The sequence below is a fragment of the Lepisma saccharinum genome, chromosome 3 (assembly GCF_977018435.1).
Source record: "Lepisma saccharinum chromosome 3, izLepSacc3.1, whole genome shotgun sequence".
In the NCBI taxonomy this organism is placed as follows: domain Eukaryota; kingdom Metazoa; phylum Arthropoda; class Insecta; order Zygentoma; family Lepismatidae; genus Lepisma; species Lepisma saccharinum.
The window spans coordinates 130,661,998-130,686,516 of NC_139231.1; the positions used below are offsets into that span (position 1 = coordinate 130,661,998).

At 35.8% G+C, this 24,519-nt stretch overlaps 1 protein-coding gene across 1 annotated transcript in view; it reads left to right on the forward strand.

The window, feature by feature from the left end:
* The window catches only part of Orc5 (origin recognition complex subunit 5), a 32,161-nt gene extending 9,475 nt beyond the window's left edge, over positions 1-22,686 (forward strand). Inside the window, exons 2-11 of the mRNA XM_083120171.1 lie at positions 4,676-4,802; positions 5,701-5,872; positions 7,334-7,458; positions 8,510-8,696; positions 9,965-10,095; positions 13,758-13,897; positions 14,359-14,668; positions 17,059-17,168; positions 17,903-17,970; positions 22,365-22,686. Coding sequence (XP_082976297.1) covers positions 4,701-4,802; positions 5,701-5,872; positions 7,334-7,458; positions 8,510-8,696; positions 9,965-10,095; positions 13,758-13,897; positions 14,359-14,668; positions 17,059-17,168; positions 17,903-17,948 — 1,323 coding nt within the window. The 5' untranslated portion in view covers positions 4,676-4,700 and the 3' untranslated portion in view covers positions 17,949-17,970; positions 22,365-22,686. The remainder of the gene's footprint in view (positions 1-4,675; positions 4,803-5,700; positions 5,873-7,333; positions 7,459-8,509; positions 8,697-9,964; positions 10,096-13,757; positions 13,898-14,358; positions 14,669-17,058; positions 17,169-17,902; positions 17,971-22,364) is intronic.
* The last annotated feature ends 1,833 nt before the right edge of the window (positions 22,687-24,519 follow it).

Consider the following 24,519-nt stretch of genomic DNA (forward strand, 5'->3'; position numbering starts at 1 on the left):
CCCCCAATATGAATGGAGGGCCGCACCTGTCGTTGGTCAGCAGATCCCTCGGATCTAGCTGGGAAGACCACATAGTAGTCCACCAACTGTACCCCACCTCTGCCAATTGTGGGACGCTCATAGACCGTCACCTCCAAGATGATATAAACAAAATTCCACTGGTGTGAAACAAGCAACATCTCTATGGTGGACATCCTGTGTTAGTAATGTAAAGATTACTTTCCTGTCCAATAGCACTGCTGCCTCACAGTGTGGTGTATCACCCTGGATGGTATGCTGTGAACAAGGTTGTCAAGCCGTTCTTGGGGAGAGTCCCATTCCTGTACCAAGGCTGTTCAGAACTGGATAAAGTAAGGTGCCTAACATTGTGGCATGCACCTCATAATGTAACGTAACTGGTATCATGGTGTCTGACAGACACCTAATATATTGCATTGTGTAAAACTTCATTTTCATTTATTTTAAGTAATTTATTTGTTTCATGTCATTCTTGCGTACATTTTGAAGTACTTGAAAGAAATAAGGACAAGAAATATATAATACAAATTTGAAGACAACCTATATAAAATGCAGCACTTTAAAGAAATATTCTTTAAAAAATGTTTTACTTTTGTTATTAATTTTCGTAAGGTACAAAATTTAAAATAAAACCGAAAATTATGAAAGAATGAGAATTTGCAAACTAACATTATGGAGATCAAGTGCTTTTTTGTTTTTTGGAGCACACAGTTTTACTATTAGGAAGTAATATTAATAACGAATTTCTTTTCATGCAAACTTCTAGTGAAAATTATTGTTTTTACTAACATAGAATACATACTTCATTACAAGCAGGGTTCCCACACACCTGGAAAACCTGGAAATCTCAGGGAATTTGAAAAAAATACAAATCTCAGGGAAAATCTTGTAATTGTTTAATGATTCCCAATGAAGCAAAACTGAGGGATTATAATATGCTCATGTCTGTGGATAATCCAAGCTGTTGTAGCATTTCTCTTTCAGCAAGGAACTCATATCTATTTGTTTGTCTGTTTCTTGTTTTTATATGTAATTCCAGGCCTGGTGACCAAGTGTATACCCTCATAAATTTTGCGCTTTTTAAAATTTAATTAACCAATTTCGATCTTTTACATGACGTAAAATATATTTCAAGATGTGAAAAATTCATAATAAAGATAACCTGTTCATCTGATTTCCCTTATTAGGGAGTAGTTTTAAGTTTTTTCTTCCTTCTTTTTTTTACAAAATAGTAAAAAAAATGTGTCCTGTTTAGGGAAATATTTATTTTATGTTATATTTTGTGTACAATATTGTTGATTGTGTATTTACTGCATTTAGAACAGAATTTTAAATATTTACTTACTAGTGCCATATATGAATTATGTACTGTTCATAAATACTTGTTCATATTTTAAGTTTTTGATCATGTTCAACTATTGTTATAGTCATGACATGACACGTGAATTTTTACATGCCTCAATAGCTCAAATATGTGTAAAATGGTATTACTTGTAGGACCAGCAGTTCTACATTAATATCATGTAGTGAAATAGTTTTCTCAACAGATATGCCAGAATGACATATTTGACAATGTTCCAAACCCCCAAACCTATGTTCCCATTTCTTCATGACTCCCTAGGTTAGAGATGTAATGGGGAGATTCATAAAAAGTGACATCTTGAACAATGCAAAAATAGTTTTAAATTAATGCAAATTGATGTCAGGAATTCTGACAACTCGATTCCTTTGACAAAGATTGATATTGGAATTGGTACCAAAGCTGCTTTGAAAGCTAAAGAGGTGAATGAAAAGGAGAAGCTTATGTTTTTTACTAGCTGCAGAATTTTTTTGCAACCAACAACAGAGAAGATTGTGGAATGTAGTCCCCTTAAGTTCAGGTTGGTGAGAGTTTGCCAGTTGTTTAGTTCTGAAGCAAATGACTCAGTTTCCAAAGGGATGTGCTCAGCGCATGGAAGACCTGATACAGGAACTTCTCAGGAGAAAGAGAATGAAGGCTGTAACTGGTGATAAAGTAATTCGCCAGTTTAAGACATTGTTGCACAATGTCAGTAGTGAAATTGAAAGAGAAGCTTTGTAACTTTTCAATCAAAACTGATGCACTAGATTCTTTTTTTACAGGTGTCATGAAGGGCAATGATGACTTCTCTGAGTTATGGAGCACTGTTAAGTTGGTTTTGATTTTATCACATGACAATGCATATGTGGAATGTGGGTTTTCTGTAAATAAGCAGGTTTTAATAGAAAACTTGAAAGAAGAGTCTGTTGTGGCTATTCAGCAAGTTTATGATGCAGTGAAAGTGGTAGGAGGAGTGTCAACTGTAGAAGTAAGCAAAGATATGATCCAGAGTGTTAAAGGTGCACGTATTAGATATGAAGAAGCATTGCAGATGATGAGAAAGAAATGTGATCACAAAGAAAACAAAAGGAAAGAAATGAAACGTAAAGCAAGTGAGATCTGTGCTTTACAAGCCAAACAACAAAAGATGCAAGAAGAAGCAAAGGCTATTGCAGAACAATTAAAAAAACTTGAAGCTTCTGAGAAGTAAAGTTTCTTAATTTGCTGTATCCAACATTAAGTACATTTCTTGTTTTATATTTCAGTCTCAGTAACTTATTATTCCTTTTTAAATCAGTACTAATAATTGTCACTTCATTTTTATATGTTTTAAAAATTCCAATAATTTCTTTGTCTTAACTATTATTGTACGCATTACAGATTAATTGATATTGTATCCATTTATAAAATGTATGAAAAGTGTGAAAATATTTCAATGTTCTATATCAGATATGTTAGAAATTGTTTCAGAGTTGTTTAAAGTTCTAGAAAACTGGTCATCTTTGTTCTTAATTACATGCAAAGAAGTGTAATTTTATTTTATTATTGAACTAGTTTTGTTATTTGCATTAGAAAACAACAGTAATGAAGGTGAGGATGGTATGCCTATGAGGGGAAATGGAGGACGCCATTGTAAAATTATAGTAGTCATTTACTGTTCATTCAATACTCTGGAAAAAATATGAGGATTCTGGAAAACTCAGGGAAATCTCAGGGAAAATGGATTTGGAGTTTGCGTGGGAACCCTGTACAAGAAACTGCGAAGAGCAGAAAACTGTTTTTTACAAATGCGGATACAATTTCAATCACTTGTTTTCACAAAGAAATCCTGACAGATTTTTCTGGTGTATGCCAAGCAGATTACAGGCACAGATATTTTGTTCTTTAAAGTTTTGGATCAAAAAAGAGGCATGTTTTTCTAATATCAAGGAATTCAGGAACATCATGTGGCTTTGTTTCGTCTCCAAATTTCTGAATCCTCCTTATACAAGATGAAAGTCACATGGAAGATTCTTGACCTCAATTAGTTTGTGAGGAGACCAGAGACATTGCAAGAATCTTCATAAAATTAATCATGATCATCAATGACACATCTGGGTAAGCTTGGCCATCTACGAGTTCTTCTGCTCGTGTAATTTGCACATTTCTGATCCAGTCCACTGACGCCTCCCTTAGTCAGATTATATTAGGAAATAATCTCTGTTTTTCCTGTATTAGGGTCATCACTCATAGAGCAGTGCATGGAAGATGCTTCATAGATGAATATTAATACTAATAGTTACAATTATAATGCCATATTAATCCAAGATAGTCGCAACAAACAAAAATGCGAAGGTAAAGTTTACTAGAAAAAGTTCCGTAACTGGTATCATACGTCTCTGAGATGGACCAACAATTTTGCCACGATAAAACTCAAGGTCAGATAACAATACATGCGGGAGATTTTCACTGCACGTAGACCATAAAGTATAACATTGGAAAAGAGATATGGTGGTTATTATATAGAGCAGTGAATCCAAGTAGTAAATGATGATGGAAGTACTCTGAGATAGGAGATTCTTTACTTAAGAAGGCCATTCTTTGGAATCAAATATTTTGGTTATTTGTGGTTTCTGCACCCAGAAACATATTTTATATTACATAAAAAATTTAAATCTGTTGATAAAAAAAATTCGACATAATTCTTGAGGGAGTAGTCGATCATTGTTTGCAGGTTGTAAACAGTTGAAATATTATTTCTAGGGGCATGCATATTTCGTTTTTGACAAAAAAACGAAATTTGAAAAAACACATTGTAGTGTTAATTTTTCAGGTTTTTGAAAGGTGTGAGATGCATTTTGTGACCATGTTTTGTCACGAAATAATGCGAAATGAACTGCAAAAAGCGAAATTAACTCTTAAACACGAAATTCATGGTTTATTCACCGCCGCGACACCCTCTGAGGTCGGAATTATCCTGAGAGTTATGCAATTCCCGGAAAATTTGTTAATTCTGCTGTTAATATTGGAGAAGCAAAAGTGGACTCCTTTACACAGAAATAAACTTAATACTCTGATAACTACATAAATGTGCTATTAGAAGTGAAATGTTAATTCTGTGGAATAAGTGTAGTTTTTAAATCAAATTTTGGATTATATTCACAATTTTAAAACCAAAATGTCTTTTTATATACCACTTTTCATCCAATTTTTCACCGCTATAACACCGATATTTGATTTTATTTACCGCTTTTGAACCCGAAATTCACTCCGTTTTTGTACCGAAATTTTGCTTTTTTATTTACCAAAAATATGTGCCTCTAATTATTTCTGTTACAGGATTGTTGCTGCAGTTTTAAGAAGGATGAAAGACGGAACAAATATGGCTGCCAAATGGAAAGATATATTACAGATCTGCCCAAATAGAGGAAAGCAGGCACGTGAATTGTTGGATTTGATTGGGAGAGTAAGTTTCAATATTAGAATCTTAGAGAATCAACATATTGAATGTTTAAGGTAACGACAACAAACTTTGACAGGCACTGCACATCCTATTTCTGATATATCACAATCTGATATAATATGCAAAATCTAATTTTCTCGTAGTAATCACACTATCAAGAAGATGGTGTATGGTTATACTGCTCCTATAAGGATGCACATACAGGTGAAAATTAACCAGGCAATTGTGAAATATATTTTATGATTAGTTCCAAATGACTGACTGAGGCCACCCTTCACAGTGCCTTTCCAGTGAACCCTTTCCGATTGTCAGGGTCTCCCCAATGATGCAGTGGTAGCGTTGTCACCTTGTAACCAAGGGGTCCCGGGTTCGATACCTGATGGAGGCACATAGTGGTTAAGATCCCGTTTTAAATTGTAGGTCCAGTAACGATTAGCTTTTCTGTGCATAAAATGGACTTTAAAACTCAAACCAAACTCTCCTTCCGATTGTCGGGACCTTAAATCAACTGTGATTATTTATTAATTTTGCCTGCAGCGCCGTAGACACACTACCTGGTTGAATTTTATCCAAACTGCTCATATGTTGCAGTTTTGTATTTCAACATATTCTTTCTTTCTAGTATTTATCAATTGTGTAAAGTAATAAAAATGTTCATAATTAATAAATTAATTTAATCAATAAAGCTATAGTTATTTAAATGCTTTAAAATAATTATTATTTGGATTTACGAAGTAATTTTTCTTGTAGGTAAAATTTATCTCACGTTCATCCTAGCAGAAAGTGCTGTTCTTTATTATTGTGAAAATGAGTATTGTTTTTACTTATTGAACCTTTGTCTCTCTTATTGTATTATACGATTTTTTTTTTTACATGTTTGAGAATGAGATGTCTTTTATAGGTGGGAGAGCCAACACCACAAAACATACTCATATATGGCCATAATGCTACAGGAAAGAGGCATACAGTTATGTCTATTATGACACTTTTAGATCTGTTATATGTGTCAGTGGACTGCAGATATTGTACCAGTTCTAGGATGTTGTTTGAGTTGATCCTAAATTCAGTTGCTGGTAAATATATTTTTCCTATTTTCATCTCTTTGTTAGTAATATGTCTTGATAATATGCAGTAACAAACCACCACTTGTATGACAAAAAGGTTGTAAGCATCTAAATGTTATTTTGCAGATCATTGTGCATCCAGCTACAGTTGAAAATAATGAGATATTTTATTTGTGGTTGTATTCATAGGTATTTAGATACAGGGACATTGAAGGTGGTGTACTGTTGCTTGGGCCTGAGAGGACACAGTGGTACATGACAATAACTACCAAAAATGACTCAGGGTCATTTTGATGGATCCCCCATTTCATGTGGACTTGTCTGTTGCTGGCAATCATAGTACCTACTATATGCTTCGCCACTATAACTCCCCCCCCTCACTTTCTGTTTTTAAAACTTTTTTATTAGGGCTGAGTCAATACTCATAACAGTGTATCGGTAATAGCCGGTACCAACGGAATATATATATATATATATATAAATGTAGGGCAAGATACATTCCCATGCCATAATCGAGATATTAAAATATGAAATACATATTCCTAAGGCCATGAACACACAGGAAATTAACAGCAGTGTTCTGTAAAGGGATTGCGGTTAGTACTATGAAATGGAAATAGCTTGGAAATCTTTAGTGCATGCACATTAGCTTGTAATAGGATCACAACAAGTTAAAAAAAAATCAATTGTGGAAGGCTACAGCTCTGGAAAGTTTATTCTGTATCTTATAGCACTGTGCAAAACAAAACAAACTTCTATTTGTGTCTTTTCCAGAGCTGAGGTATCAAGCAAAGAATTCAGCCATGGTAGTTGCCATCAACTATATAGGAGGGCTTGTGATTAGGAATTTTTTGGCTTTTGGCTGTGTATATTAGCTGACTTTTCGCTATCTCCTACGTACACATAGTTTAACTGCACAGATGATACCTTTTTTTTTTTGCATCACCATTGCTTTCTGACTTTTGAGACTGTAGTCTCATTAATTTTGCTTTAAAGCCAAGTTTTCTCACGATGCTGGGTCAATACTGAAATTTTGAAGCTCCCGCAGACATTCAAGTCCTAAACCACTCGCTGACCTCCGTGGTCACAGCATGCTTCGAATCCCTTGCCTGGGCATAGGTGTTCTTGGTGCATCTCTCTTCTTTGATTTGATCATATCACTCATCTTCGTCATTAGCCAAAAATAGCAGAAAAGTAACTGTAAATAACAAAGATTCAAACCAAAACCACTCACATCAAATATTATATTATTTTCTGTACTACTATGTGTTATTTGCAAATATCCAAAGTTCTGACAAATCCAAAGGAAAAAAAATCTTTTGTTCATTGCTTTTTCTAATTCAATTTAAGACATGCTTTAAAGAAATAATGCACGTTTTGGTATTTTACAGTGCACATTTTGCATTTTTAGTGCTGCATTATAGTTAAAAGGAAATTGTTTTAAGATACCTATTTTTTATCCTTTCTTAGGTTACAAAGTAAATAAAAACGAAGATTATGAACCAATTATCAGATGTGATAATATGGCAGATTTTGTATGGTATTTAAAGGAGTTAATCATTGGCCGTCAACTTAAAAAAGAAACATTCTTCCTGGTAAGTTACAAGTGTGTTCTGCAAAGCATTAGAATTTTTGAATAATTATATGTCTAATATGTTATGCTTTTGTGGGGACACGAAATGTTTGATTTTCCACTGTAATATTAATTGTAGGTGATTTCATATGGTAGAAAGTTCATTTTACTATCACATTTCTCATTAAGTAAACCCTAAAATAGAGGATTTATAGTTTATTTGCTGACAATTCTCTCGTGGGTCTATATTATCCTGTGTAGGCTATCTAAAATCCCCGGAACATTGTTAATTCTGTGGGATGGAAAATGAGACTTCATTAAAAGAGAATAACAACACTGAAATGCCATTTTATACACAGCATTTAAACTCTAAATTCTGTGTGTTTATGTATTGACATTTTTTTTTATTACAGTGTATTTTCTAAATTGTCATTTGAATAGTGGTATGCATCCTTTTATCTTCATAATTAATGGAAAAGGTGAATACAAATTTTGAAGGTGGATTATTTGATACCTGATTTCATTTTTCATGTCTCCAATTTATTTTCTTCCATTTGTCCAAATATCATTGAAACACTTATTTTAGACCCCCTTTTTTTAAAAAAAATAGGTGTCTCATATGCTACCAAAATGGTAAACTCCTTCCCCCACCTTTCTCTGTGTGTGGGGGGAGGGGAGCAATGAAATCTTTAGTATGGTACAAGCAAACTGTAACCAATCAACTTGGGCTGCCTTATGTAGTTTGAAAATCTTGTTTTCTTTAATGCAGAAAGCATCATATATGTGGATAGTGATGCATGCATAATTTGGGAGAAATAGGTAAGTAAAGATTGTCTCTACTGGCATACTATTTCGACAGATATAAGAGAATGTATCTGTGCTGGCAGTTAAATATAGAAGAGAGATAAATCTCTTTCATAAGGGCTTGTAGCATTGACAAAAGCCTTCCGAGAGAAAAATGCTATTATGAGAACCATAATTGTACTTTTGCATGTTGTTTTCATATTCAATTCTTTTTATTTATCTCTGTCATGTAAGTAGCTAAAACCAGGATCCATTCTTTTTTCCCTCAGATTCTTGATAAATGTGAATACATGAAGAAACTTGGCTCAAACCTTTTCCCAGCCTTCACCCGCTTACAAGAGTTGAGTAAGCTAAATGTTTGTGTTGTGTTCCTCACAGATGGAGTTCCAGAACACCTTTACCCACGGTCTGGTGTATCAGAGCCTATTCAGGTGTTTTTTCCACAGTATAGTGAAGGTAATGAACTCCTGTATATGCTAAGTAACTTCATATGATATGTATTAGAATACTTACTAACATTGTGAAAAATTAATATTGCTATTATGTAGTTTCTCACAAGCCTTGTGCATAAACTGTACTATTCCATGGCATTTGAATTATGTTACAACAATGTTTTTTTTATGTATTTTTCCTTGATGTGTACATTGAAAAGAACTGCAGTTTGAGTAGAACTAATAATTTATTTGTAGATGTTGCTACTGATTCCATTATATAATCTCTCATGGTTTTCTTCATGTTAAGGATTAAATCTGGCTTCTTACACAGACACAGTGGAACCCCAATTTTCCATTTTTTCTATGGGCCAAAATGAAAAGAACTTAGAATCCAGGAAATCTGGGAAAGCTTTATAACATGTTGCATTATTGGGACAACAAAGAATGAATGTGTAATGTGGGAATATGTAAAATTGCGGTTCCACCATATACGTGGGTTAAGTCATGGCAACTATTTTTTTTTCTCGCGAACAGGGGACAATACGAAAAATCTAAGATATACGTTTGAGTGTATGGAATGTACTTTCGAAAGAAGCCACCAGATGGTGTATGTGAACAATGGTGGAGTAGTAAGCATGCAGCCAAGTTAAGTCGGTGAGTGACAGCATTTGAAAATGGAGGTCATGAAGCAGGAGCAACGTTCATACGTTAAAATAAGAATTCTCCATGGCAGAAATGCACGGGAATGCAATACAGAGCTACAGGAAGCTCTGGGTGTACATGCCATACCCTATCGAACAGTGGCGAGGTGGGTGGAGGCCTTCAAATGGAGCAGAGTGTCAACTGCCGATCTGCCTCATAATAAAACACTGTTGTCCAATATCCTGTGTTCTGCCTCTTCCCTACGACAGTCTCCTGCATCCAGACTTCATCTGGCGGCTTCATTCGAAGGTACATTCCATACACTTTCAAATGTACATCTTAGATTTTTGTGTTGTCCGGTTTGGGAGAAAAAAATACAGTTGCCATGACTTATCCCTCGTATAATAATTCTGTGTAACTTTTGCGAGTAAAATAATTTAATTTATTCGCCTGTTGATTTCGGCAACTCACTGCCATCTTCTAAAAACGGGTGTTGGTTGACCTTCTAATCATTGCATAATAGTCCAAGCATTATTAGAATGTCACTCAACAACTTGAATGGTTACACTCATGAGTTTTTACTTTTTGTTATTTAGCGTCATTTTTTTATTATCTTACAATTTCCTACGTCTAACCATTTCGTTCCAGATGAAATAAAGCAGGTTCTCTTCCTGATACGACCATTTCCCTGTGAAGAGATCTTGTACGTAAACTATCTTAATATTTTGGTAGGATCGTTTTATAAAATGTGTAGAAACCTCAGGGAGCTGGAATACATGGTAAGATACATGCATACTTTATTTTGATATTTATTTGTATGAATGGGACAAATGAATCTCTATTCTATCGGTATCGGCCGATATAAGCGTATCGGTAAAATTATCAGTAATTTTACCAATCTGGTATATCTATAAATATCTTACAATTTAGTACAATATTGTGCCATTTTGTTATCGTTTTCAAGGTTATAACATGTAATTCCATTCTGTACTATTTTTAAAGTAAATGTCTAAATATGCAGCTTCTTTGGCATTGCAATAGCTTGGTTTTTCGCAGGTCAATGAACCATTTGTAATTTTATATCAGATCGGTAGAATATCAGTATCAGTAAATTTTATATTGGCACTTTATCGTTATCGGTCAAAATTTCTTATCAGCCCATCCTTACCTTATTTGTAAATGAGTGCGATTGCATGCAGAAATTTTGTACAGTTGTCTCTCCACTTGCCCAAGGCCTAATGTTCCTCCTACGTCACAGCATCTGTTTAACATGGCATTCATTATATTTACTATGTATTGCCGTGTCTTCTCTCCACACCAACACCTACCTGATTAGGAATGAAGTTAATAGAAAAAAAATGCAATAGAGGTTTTACGAGTAGCACTCATATTTGATTGATTTGCTTTATTTTACTTCGCTTTTTATGCCACTTTTGGCTAATTTGCGAAGATGATGATATGATGAATGGACACTCACAAACATCTATGCCCAGCCTAGGATTCGAACTCGGGACCCCTGGCATCGTAGCGTGACAGCACTCATATTTGTCATCAGGTACTTCACTGCAAGATTTATGTCCATAGTTTCTTCTGGGATACGAGTGGTTTGTAATAAATGAAATATTGTGGCAAGTGCTGAACTGAACTGATATTATATCAGTCTTGCAGATCTTCCATTGACCTGAAATGTCAGAAAAATCAAGCCAGACTAAACATAAGTGATGAAAAATTTGTAAATCATTCAGTAACGTGGATACGTGGATGTGCAGTATTATTAGACCCACATATTTAAGGTGAATAAAATATCAAAGATTTTGGTACAAAAACTGGCCGCATTTCCAAATCAACAGCAGTATATAGAATGGCTTTTTGGTGTTAAAATAGTGAATATAATGCTAAATTTAATGTTAAAAACTACACTTTTTACACAAAAATAAAATTTCCCTTATGAAAGTACAATTATGTAGTTATCAGAGTATTAAGTTTCTTCTTGTGTAAAGGAGTCCATTTTTGTTCCTCAAGTATTCACAGCATAATTAATCAATTTTCTGTGATTTGCATTACTTACAGGCAGGGCTCGAAAAATCCCAGTCGCCAGGTTGCCATGGCGACTAAAAATTTCAGCCTGGCGACTGTGATCTTTTGCTATAATATGTACGAAATTTTGATGATTCTAAGTTCAAATTGCAGTACAGCGTAAGTTAGTAAATGATGATTTTTTTTTATCAACGTTCTGAACATTCCATAGATTCCGTAACAATTTCTTACCCTTTGTCCCCCAACACCCCATTTCCTGCTTTCTCAAATGATTTAGCGATGTTTTGAATACCATGATGCTCAGCATCTTATACAGAGTGTTTCAAAAGTTGCACAACCCAAACTTCGGAAATGCACATCATGAAAACTGCAAGACACACTTACACCGGGCTTTCTGCATTATAGAGCCTCATCCATTGAGATTTTTTTCAATGCTTAAAATTATCAGTTCACCCTGTACAGACAATTATATAAATTAATAACCGACGGAAAGCAGCATTCAAATTTTTTCCAGAAATCAACTTCTGAGTAAGAAAAATATGTAAGAAATTATCGGAGGGTCATAATTAGACATTTGATGACTGATGCCATGTCAGTCTGTCATTTGCAACCAATATTGGTCATGTGCAACATTTGATGACTTTTTGATTGGCGATTGTATGGGTTGAGTGAAAAGTGCCATTTTTGGGACATATATGGCAACACTAGCAGGTCGAAATATTGCCAACAGTCGCATGCAACATGTGTCTAAGTATTGGCTATACATTTACGTGAAAAATCGTAAATCAAGATTTTGTGCCGAAATTGGGCTCTTTTGAGAATCCTAGACTGCCCCTTGTTACATTGAATTCTCTTCACTCACTTTCACCACTACTGTGCCTGTTTTTTTAATTGATTCAGCATGGTCAATTCATTGGAGCAGTGCGTGTGCATCGCTGAAGAGTATTTTACTACTCATTCTTACACTCATGTGCAAGAGGTTTTCCAATAAAAATGCCCTGCTTCTGCTGTACCTCACAAAGCAACAGTTTTACAACCAGTCAAACACCAACAGATGATCCCACAAATTGTTTAAGAGTTGGCATTTATTGTTGAAAATTAGTTCTCAGATGTTTTCAGCAAATTAACAATGTTTTTTTAAAATAATGTAATTGCTTTTATTTAGATAAATGCTAACATAAATTTATGAACCCAGTGATAGCCTGCAGGATTAGTTTAGTGCAGAAAACCCGTGTAAATATATCTCACGATCCCCACGACACACACTTTCAAAGCTTGGATTGCGCAACTCTTAAAACATACTGTAGTATGCACAATTGCTAGTAGGTGGTTTCCTGGCGCCTGATATTCAGAGCTGGCACCTAGCTTTGAAGAAAATTTTTCGAGCACTGCTTGCAGGATAATTTGACTTCAGAAAGTGTCACATCAGTAAATTAACTTAAATTTCTTGTTTAAGAGCATTTTGCAGTTCATTTCATACATGCACCTCTCAAAAACATGAAACACAACCATTATAGTGTGTTGAAAAGATCCCCTCTGGCTGTCGACCAGGTGAGTTGTGGAAAAGATTCCAAGCTTTCGAGAGCTAACGTCACTTGCACCCTGAAGATGAGAGTGACGTTAGCTCTCGAAAGCTTGGAATCTTTTCCACAACTTGCCTGGTCGATAGCCCAAGAGAATATTTTCATCATTCATCGCCAGGAAAGCTTCAAGACTTACTTCATTATAGTGTGTTGTTGCACATTTTGTATTTCCATAAAAAAAATTTAAAAAAATAAATACATATGCATGCCTCTTAAGTATTATCTATTGTACGAATGGGCTGTAATATTTTAATCAATGCTGTTGTAAATGACTTATGACTTAACCCTCGTATAATAATTCTGTATAACTTTCTTGAGTAAAAGAACTTAATTTATTCGCCTGTTGATTTCGGCAAATCACTGCCATCTTCTAAAGACAGGTGTTGGTTGAACTTCTAATCATTGCATAATAGTCCAAGAATTTTTAGAATGTCACTCAACAACTTGAATGGTTACACTCATGAGTTTTTAATTTTTGTTATTTAGCGTCATTTTTTTTTCTTACAATTTCCTACGTCTAACCTTGACTGATACCAATCTGGTATTAAATGGTTCTGTGAAGGATATGAATGGTTCATTCACCTCGATAATTAATGCTTGCAATAGGTTTTTGCCTTACAAAAAATGTTGGCATTGGTCATCTACAGTACTTTACAAACTACAAAACCAGTGTACATGAATTATACAATTATTTTTATCAATAAACAAGAATTGAACACACATAGATCTATAAAAATATCAGTAAGTTTATAATATATTCTGAGGGTTCCACAAGCTATTTCAGTTGAATAAAATATAAGTTTATATTATTATTTTTTTAGGTTCTTGAAAACTTTGAGAAGTATTGTGAGCCTATTGCTTCAGATAGTCTTCGATCCAATGATGGGTACCTTTTGTGGCAAAGATTCTTGCCTCACCTGAAAATGCTTTTGCAGAATGCCTTCTTGAGGGAAAGTGTGAGGTAAGGCATAGCTGCTGCTCTGCTACTGCTATTTGAGATATTGCTCTATGTAAAATAAAGGGAAACAAGGGCATCAAAGTATTGATGTAGCTACCTAGGTATAAAGTTTTTACAATTTATGATAGCCTTATTGGAACTGAACCTATAGTTTCAAGTGTGATCCAAATCATTAGGCCATTTGCTTCCACTGGGTATTGAACCTAGCTAGTAGATCTCACTACTGCAGACAACTTTTTATCTGTCACCAATTTTAAATACACATATTTTGAGTATTTTGCTAGTGTGACTTGGTAACACACTAATAGATAGACTGAATAATTTAATTCTTTTGCGATATTTCAGTTACTAACATTTCTATTGTGTGACACACTTGTGTATATATTATGCTAACATTTGTATTGTGTGACACACTTGTATATATATATTATTCATTAAGGAATTATTGTTAATATTTATTTCAGAGAATGCAAAACTTCCACGGAAAAAAGTGCCTTCTCAGTTGGAGATCCATCCAGTATTGTTGCTATGCCTTTATACACAAAGTTCCTATTGATAGCAGCATATTTGGCATCATATAACCCATCAAAAATGGACAAATGCCTTTTCTTGAAAGCTTCCAACAAGAAGTCAAAATCTCTCTTGAAGAAGAAAAATAAAATGAACAATCATGTCCTTGGTCCAAAGCCATTCTCATTGGATAGGTTACTCTCAATCTTTTATTCTATTCTGGACCAGAATGTCCCTCTGCTTAGGGCTAATGTCATGTCTCAGGTATGAAAAGTGTTTTCTACAGTTCTCTTGCAGATATTCTACCTTTCAATTGATCTAAGTTGTGTATGTGCTTACTGTGTTAACAATGTGCAAGTGTGTCTGGAATGGAGGGATTTGTGATAGTGTTATCAATTTTTTTCTGGGGTCAAATTTAATTGAGATTCAAGAATTATTTAAAGAAATTAATGAATCTAGAGGGTTTATGATACTGTTGTTGTTTGTTAGTAAACAATTGATGATAGAACGTAGTTGGCTAAAAGTCACGATTGGATAGTATTTATAGTGCAAGAATGTGTTATTTGCAAACGAAATTGACTGGGAATAAGTTGTCAAATGGCATGTTATTTTCATACATTGCATGGTAATAATTCACCCGTTTTCCGAGAGAGATCAATCTGGATGTTGGAGTTAAAAGCCACATTGTGGTAGCATGCAGTACTCAAGTATTTGGTTTCCCACCTTGTGTATCTTGTTCAGTTTAGTACAGTTTCTGCATTGATTACTACGTTTTCTTTCACAACAATAATGTTATATCAATATATGATCATGGGTTTTGGCTCCCCCTGTACATCAGTTTGTTGTAAATCTTTCCATTTGGATTATTTTGATATACAAAGGATGGATACAAAGTAGTGGCAACTCTGCTGTCACGTGAAAGGGGCGAGCCACAGAGCCACAAGCGTTTTGTTGCTGATACGTCAGCAACTGATATGTCAGACAAGGAAGTGTAGTGAGTGGGAACAGTTGTATGTTATTCAGTCAAAAACAGCAGTGCTCTGAAGCAGAGGAATAGAGTGCAAGCACCCTAACAAGGCAAGTAGAACAACGTACGTGGATCAAAATTAAAGTGGCACATGGTCGGAGTGCAAAGGAATGTCCAATGAATGGAAACACCCTGGTTTCCTCGCCCAACGAACGTGCGAAAGTGATGTTTATTGTTGCTTACGACAGCCTACTACTGCATCCCGCATTAAGGAGGAAGCGACGGCACGTTCTGGAATGGTCTCCCATCATACTGCATGACAATGCAAGGTGTCACACTGCAAATACTGTGACGGCGCTCATGCATAACTGGCGTTGGGAGAAACTGGAACATCTGCCATATTCACCCGATGAGTCCATGTTATTTAGACCTTTTTGCCAAAATGAAGGAACCACTGCATGGGAAGCACTAGGACATGCACAAAGCCATCATACGTGCTATAGGGCGGTCACTGTGGGACATCGACAGAGATTGACACGCTGACGGTGTATGACGCCTTTCCATACATGTGGCAGAAGGTCATAGATGGGGGTGGCGAATACATTGAAGGAATGTGTACCAATTATACCAGTGTTGCCATTACTTTTTATCCAACTCTTGTAAATAGAGTAGTCTAGGAACTGGAAAATTGTAAAAAATATTCTGTATAAATCAGGCCAGCTTTTAAATAAAGTAGGGATTGGACAGATTAATCGGTACTCTTATTGGTATCAGCTGATATAGTTTATTGGTAAAATTACAGATTATTTTACAGATCCAATGTACCTATAAATAACTTACAACTTAGTTCAAAATTATGCCATTTTGTTATAATTTTTATGGATAATCTCCATGCCCTACCTCTTAGAAAAGTAAATGTCTAAATATGCAACTCCTTTTGCACTGCAGGCTCCTCAAAACACAAGTTTATTAAGGAGGTCAATGAACCATTCAGGTTCTTCAAGGACCATTTGGAATTTTATATCGGAACGGTAGAATATTGGTATTATTGGTCAAACTTTCATTGGCCCGTCCCTAAAATAAAGTATTTCACAGGGTGCTGTAGTGAGTGCCAATACTGATTTACACAAGTTGAAAGAATATTAACAATGATGGTGGCTTCCAATTCTGTTCACCCTGGTCCTACCTAATTTAGTATTGTAAAAGTATATGGCTTTGCTCCATGCTATGAAGGTGTATAGGGGGTGTGGAGTTAGGACCGCACACTTTCTTGATCAAAGCCAAAGGTGGGAGTGATGTGATCAGCACCATGCCTCTGGCCACCTTTACCCCAGTTTCCTCCAGGCTCCCACTTTATATGGTGCTGGGTAGGCATCAAAGCCACTTCAACAGGTGGAAAAAAAATCCCATCGGGGATTGAACCTGGGTCTCTCGAATGGTAGTCGGGCCCTAACAACTGAGCTCCGCAGCTCCTTAATTTAATACTGTAATTATAACTATTTGACTAAAACAAATTAATACACACCAGTAGTAACTAATGCTATAATAATAAAACTAGTAATCAAAATTATACCAACATTTCAAAATTTTCTCTTAAACCAACAGTACAACTATTATATATGCCACCTGAATTAGAATTCAGTAAAAAAAAATGGAATATTGAGTGATGATTTAAAATACTTTTCAGATTTCATCATTGGTAACTCTTCATTACTTGGCTGTGGTGGGTGAAGATATACTTGGGAAACCTGCTTACAAATGTTCCTTTGGTTTGAATTTCATTCGGCAAGTGTCAAGGTAAGTTTGTCCAAGAATATTGACATATCTCACTAAAGACTCATTGTGTTGACAAAGTAAGGAAACTAGATGTCTGCTCCAGAGTCAGTATCCTTGATTTTAATTTTGTGCAAGTTTTTCAGGTGGAATATTCACGGCTTGTTTCAAATAATTCAATAGCATTCTTAATGTCTTAATTTCAATATTCTTCAAGTTTTATGTGACTTTTGATAAAGCTATTAGAAATAGCTTATGGCACATAGATTGTACATAACAACTGATTGAAACGTTTGTGAAAACTGTGGCTCAACAAAGGAGTGAATCCAAATCCTTGGCATTCTGTGCCAGTGCTCTACTCTGTGTGGGTACAATTGTTCATTCCAGGCAATTTCTGCCCTTGGACAACTAGTGTATGTGGAATAGGATTGGTTTAGTTGCCCAGTAAAGCATTGGCATGGCCCATGTTCAATTCCTAGTTGTGCCACAATTTTCACTTTATTTTTACCTAAATTTGTTGGTGGTTTTTTTGTTGGCCACAGTTTTTAACCTGGAAGTGGCTGCTGATAGAACATAAGAACAGGGGTAACATAAAAAAGTTTTATTATCTATAGAATTAAACAACTGAAAATTTCAATATTTTCAGTGTCTGGTATTTCCTTCATATTTTATGTCTTACCTGTGTATTTGTACTTTTTCATCTATTGCATCTGGTATTTTCATAACTTATCATTTCTCTTTTCTGCTTCACTTTGCAGCTCTGTCAATTTCAACATAGTTAAATATTTATATGACTTCATGTGAGGCTGTGGATGACAATGCTCAGGTAAGTTTTTAAAAGTCTTAAATGTTCTACATATTTGCTAATTTCAAAAGGTTCGTGTTTTTTAAATTTTATTTATTGTAATGAACAATATTTTTTTCAAATAAAATAAGTGATAAATAGAAGAGGCTTATTGGTTCAAATTCAATAGACATCATCTGATACTTTTTCAGTCAAGTATAATTATCCTGAATTTTTTTTTTTGCATCAACTCTGTATGGCAAAAGTGAATTTGATAATGTTAAGAATTAATTACAATAGCTAACATTTAAGCAATTCAGTGAATATTTTAAAGCAAAATTCTGTATATACAACATCATGCATATCTGTTCAGTCCAGATAAATAGGCCTAAAGTTCAAATCACCAACTCTGAGACCTTCTGTAAACAAAACCACGTGCATGCAGAAAGCATTGCAAACTCATAGAAGTAAAATAATCCACACAAAAATCCAGCATTATTACAGGATTCATTATGTAAGGTAAAACAACGGCCAATTTGTAGTATGGGATACGCTGCCGCAAATGACGTTTCATTTTAAACCCAATGCTCTTTCTTTTGTTCTTATTGCTTCATCTTTATGGTTAACTCTTTTCACCAGTAATCATTTCCCATAAATTTGGCTTCTTTCTTGCATGCGAATTGAATATATTTTACTTGCATTTTTTTAGACAAAATAATATAACATGGTAATGTATATTTCTAAGGTTTGATATAGGTAGGAGTGTATTTGAAATTTGTTTGTAGATTTTATGTAAATTTTATCTTATGTAAATAAAATATATAATGGACATAAACAGCCATATGCAATGCTGTAAGTCCAATAAATATATTGATGATCAAAACAAGACAAAGAAAGTTTGTAAATTTATTGCGGTTGGAAACTTTGACAAGCATCCTAATAACGATATTTGTTCCGCCAAATATAGTGCACTTCGTAAAATAACTTGGTGACATGGTAAGGCAAGATAGCCTAAGTGAACATTTTGTAGGAATATGCATTGTAACTTTCAATGAGCTTAGAGATTTGTGTACATAATGATATTTTATAACATTGGTTATTTTCTAAAAATAATCACGTGAACAGCGAGGAAGTAGTGGTACTTTCAAAATGGCGAGTTCTATGCGTGCGGGAAGGTCTCCGTGTTCAGTGATACATCGAATTGGTGAGACGGTTTGTTTACAGAAGGTCTCAGGCTTGGTGATTTACACTTTAGTACTTGATTTCATAGACAAGGTACCTGTTCATGATGGAAGCGGTAAACGTGGTTTAAAATAACTTATGTGAAATTTAGAAATTTCGTATTTCCGCATTGCACAATTTAATAGTTAAATCCTATTAATTTCGAAGATCCTCTGTCTTCATTCACTAAGTGTACGGTGTCTGGATGCGGAGATGGTACCGTGTCACTGCTTTGTTTGTTCCCAGGTGGCAGTAGTTGCAATTTCTCCCATTTGGCAGTGCTGGCGTGTGTGTCCTGGTTTGTGTCGTCTGCTTCCTGTTGTCAGGTGGCTTTGCCAGGAGTGGTTGGGGGGGGCTGGGTCATGCTGCTTGGTGCGGTACAGTTCCTGTTCCCCACGTGGCTAAAGGGAGTCCAGCATGCGCACCACATCTTTTCTTTTTCTGGTCTGAGATATTTTTGAGGACGGGGTACAAAGTCGCTTGTGCCTGTCCATTGTCCAGGTTCAGTGCTGGTTTCTGTTGGATGATAGCACGGGTTTCTTTGACAGTGTTTTCTATGACAAGAGCCGGTTGGGTGAAGTATAGATATGGAGGAGATTGTGTGGTTAGTGGAGTGGAGGTGTTGAGAGGGGTCTGATTTTGGTGGGTTTTTTTGGCATCTTTTACGTGTTCACACCAAAATCAAGGCTTTCTCATCACCTCCACTCCACTCTGCCACCGAACGGGAGAAATTGCAACTGCCTCCACCAGGGAACAAACAAAGCAGTGACGCGGTACCATCTCCACTCCAGATGCCGTATCCTTAGTGAATGAAGACAGAGGATCTTCAAAATTAATAGGATTTAACTATTAAATTGTGCAACTGCGAAATACGAAATTTCTAAATTTTACATAAGTAAGGTACCTTGGTAAATTTTTGGGCCGAGAGTTAAGTTTGAAAAATTTGAACTAAAATGCCATACAAGAGAGCTACAAACAGCCATTGTCATTATTGTAATTTTAATGTTTTATTTAGCTATAATTTATGCACACAAATGCCAGTTTGGTAATATTTTAGATGACATGCTGTCTTTGTCATGAAAATGAAAACTTGTAAATATCAGTTGTCGCGGTGGCTCAGTCGGTAATGCATCTGACTACCATGCTAAAGGTCCCAGGTTCGATCCCCGACCGGTTCAAATCCGGGAACTTTTCTAATGTTGGAAGCGGCCCCAGCACCTACCCAGCATCGAACAACATAGGTACCTGGGGGAAACCCTGGGGGGTAAAGGCAGTCAGGGGCATGATGCCCGATCACATCACCCCCACTCACGACTGGATCAAGAAAGTGTGGGGCGTTACCCCCACACCCCTATACGCCTTCATGGCATGGTGCTATGCACAGGGGAGCACTTTACCTTTACCTTTTACGATGCATGGAAAAGCAATATAAGAGAAAAAATGGTTTCAAGGGGAGGTAATTCTTAGCATTATCAATTGATGGTGTTTATAACTTGGAACATAATGAATATATTTTATTTCACATATAGATTATACAATGTAGTATTTTTTTTCTAATTTCTGCAATCATTTAATGTAAATATGAAACTTGCACCAACATTTCAATGCAACGGTTCGTAACTCATAGTTGGAACTCTACAGATCTACAATGCTTTGATATCTGAACAGCCAAGAATCAGTGAATTAAAGGCAACTCTTTTTTTTAGAGGTGAAAGTAAAACAATAAATCAATACTGAGTATTGAATTCCTTTCGGGTGGTGGAGTTATGAAGCTTGTTCTTCCATTATTGAAACTGTTCAACAGGATTTTTACCCTAATTTCTCTTACTGGAAAGATCCAACTTGCATTCTGCCAAAAATGGGAAACTGATAAGCCAGGGTGACAAAAGACGAACGTGGGAAGATACCCTGATGCAAGAAGCACTAAATAGTATACATACTTTGATTAGCAAATTTAATTGACAGCCCTAGTAATTAAAATTAGAACTGTACTTGTTGGAATTTGCATAATATATTTACTGAAGGAAATTTGGTCTTTGGACAATTTGACTGAAAAATATGAAATTACACTAACTAGAAGATACTGACACAGAACTACTACTTGTGCATGGGTGTATGTGCATACTCTACACTTCTTTAGATGGCCAAGCAGGTTTACGAAAGTAACCCCGTTCTGGCCCAGGCTTCTTGCTGGGAATTTTAAATTCGAACACTCTTTGGAGGAAAATTGTTGTAACTCTGGCACTATGGGAGCAATCTACTTCGGATAACTTTTGTTTTGCAGCTAAAACATCAGCGCATGGAACCGTGTACAATTCAGAACGCCGGACCGAGGAAGGGGGTGTTTGGGGGGGGGGGCACAACCCCAAAATTTCAATGGAAAAAGACATAAAAATCTGGAATTTGCCCCATCTCCTGCTATTTTGGGGAGAGGGTGCGAACTTTGGTATTCTTTTGAAAGAATTGATGTTTCCAAAGAGAATGAAACATGTTCCTGGGTGCCATACAAGTTGAATAATAAGTCAAAATGTGAAACACTTGTTTTTTTTTATGAAAAATAGGCAATTTGCTCAGAAAATTGTTATACCTCTGGCACTATGGGAGTAATCTACTTCGGTAAGTCTTGTTTTGCAGCTAAAACATCAGAGCATGCAACCGTGTACAATTCAGAATGCCGAACCGAGGGGGGGGGGGGGGGTGGCATCCCCTCGAATTTCAATGGAAAAAAAATCTGGAATTTGCCCCCTCTTTCCCTGCTATTTTGGAGAGAAGGTGCAGACCTTAGTATTATTTTCAAAGAATGGAATGAAACATGTTTCATGTTCCTGGGTGCCATACAAGTTAATGAGCCAAAATGTGAAACTCTGTTCGGAAATGTGGCATGGAAATGTGGCATGGATATGTGGTGGAGGGGTCATCAATGTGAATTTCCCAGGCTTGCTCCAGAAAGTCCGAGTTTCCACCCAAACACAAGAGTATGAAAGTCCGAAAAGCACATCAATTTCGTAATCAGCACCATGATACCATATGGCATCATCGGGCCAGTAAAGGTTAAATGGAAATTTGCTACTTAATGATTTGGGTGGAAACTTGCGGTAAATGCAAGATAAGTTTTAAGATGATTTTTCAGACTGGAAGAATTCTCTGCAGTAGTTTCAATCTGAAATAATCACATAAAATTTGTTCTGCACTTCTCATACCTTTTTCTGTTTTAGGTACAAAATGTTGGTCATCAGGATGGTCTTGAGAATCCCATCTCACCTTCATATCTAAAATGGAATAAAAAGTGATAATTTTTTGTAAATAAGAAAACCTGTACTCACAAATAAAGTTGCGTAGAGACTGATTTTTAACCTGTTGTTTCTGTGTTCTGTAGCATTTCATTTTAGCTTCATCCTACTGTTCTAATCTCGTAAAGTGCAGTTTAAATATCTTTGTAGTTTTCTAATGTGAGGTCTGTGAAAATGTGTTATAGGATGAATGTTAAACTAAGTTAAAAAATGTCAATAAATCTCTAATTTATTAATTCACATAAAATATTATTGCAGTGTGAAGTAATAAATCACACGTGTGTGTGTGTGTATTTTGATTTATTACAGTTCATAACCTACGAAATGGGGGAGTAATTCTGTACTGGTTATTTTAAGCTGCCTATCAGGACAATGTATCATGAAATGGTGGATTGGGCAAACATGATCCATCCATATCTGACCTGGGACCACTGGTTTTATACATGTTATGGATAGACAGAGGCTGGCAATAATTCTATATCACAATGTACTCTTGTGGTTAAGGCTAGGGATCTGTGATGCGACACACACACAAACTATTAGTTTACATAGACAAACTTCATGATACTATTTAACATGTTCTGGTCAACAATGCCACATAATACAGATGAAAGGGCTTGGTGTGCCCAATGGAAAGCCAGTTTTGGAAAATTTCTCTCTCAAAGTGCTGTTGTGTCACTACTTTTAATACAGGGTGACAATTAATGAACTATATGAAATAAAACTGAAATTAGAGACAAACCACGTAGTACACAAACTGTATTGCACATGTAAACGGTACTACAGACATTCGGATTTAGGTTATGACATGTTCGATATGTCTGCCATCTCTGGCGATGATGTGGGGCAGACGAACAGCAAAATTCTGCATGACCCGCTGAAGTGTCGAAACATCGATGACCTCCTGAATGGCAGTTTTCAGCTCGGCAATGGTTTTGGGGTGTACACCTTGTCCTTAACATAGCCCCCTTCCAGTGGCCCCTGGGTACCCCAGAGCCAGAATGCGGTCCCCAAAATACTCCTCCAGGACATTTTCACTTGCAAATGGCAGACATCAACACGTTGCATGCACACACACACACATACAAATTCCCATCATGCCCTGTGGCCAGCCACGCAGTTTGGACGTCATCACGTGAACCGTTCAGAAATTATGACTCTTTTATTTCATATAGTTCATTAATTGTCACCCTGTACATGAAAGTTATTTGAAAATTACAGCTTAGCCAGGGTTTCAATCTGGGTCTTTGGCGTTGTATGCCTATGCTCTACCACTGAGGTACAGGCCAACCGCGGCCTCCCTATATATATATATCTCAAATATTATCTGCATGCCATAAAAATGTTTCCAATATTCTGACTTCATTTGTTCCAGATGTTAGAAATGCAAAGGTGGTGATTGTAAAATGTGTGAAACCTTTTCATAAGTGTGGTGTGTAGTAAAAGATTAAATAAACATGTTTTACATATTTAATACTGCAATTTAAATATTATAAATTAGGGATGGGACGATATGAAATTTTGGCCGATACCGATAAAGTACCGATATAAAATTTACCGATACTGATAACCGATATTCTACCGATCCGATATAAAATTAGAAATGGTCCTGGAAGAACCTGAAAGGTTCATTGACCTCCTTAAAAATGTGTGTTTCAAAGTGACTGCAGTGCAAGAGAAAATGCATATTTAGACATTTACTTTTTAAAAAATTAGTGCATGGAGAATATCCATAAAAATTACAACAAAAATTGCAGAATTTTGCACAACTATCAGATATTTATCGATATATCGGATCGGTAAAATAATCGGTAATTTTACCGATAAACCGATACACTGATATGCCTATATCGGCCGATACCGATAGAGTACCGATTAATCGGTCCCATCCCTATTATAAATACTATTTTGGTGACTAATCATTTTCAAACATGAGGAAACTTTTTATTCTACTTTTTGCAGTTCCTAGAAAATTGGTCGTCTCAAATTTGGACCCAGCCCCACACACAAAAAGTTGCATTAAAATTGTACTTAGGCTATTTTTGAATGGTTCTTGTGGCAAAATGACATGTTCAAGTTT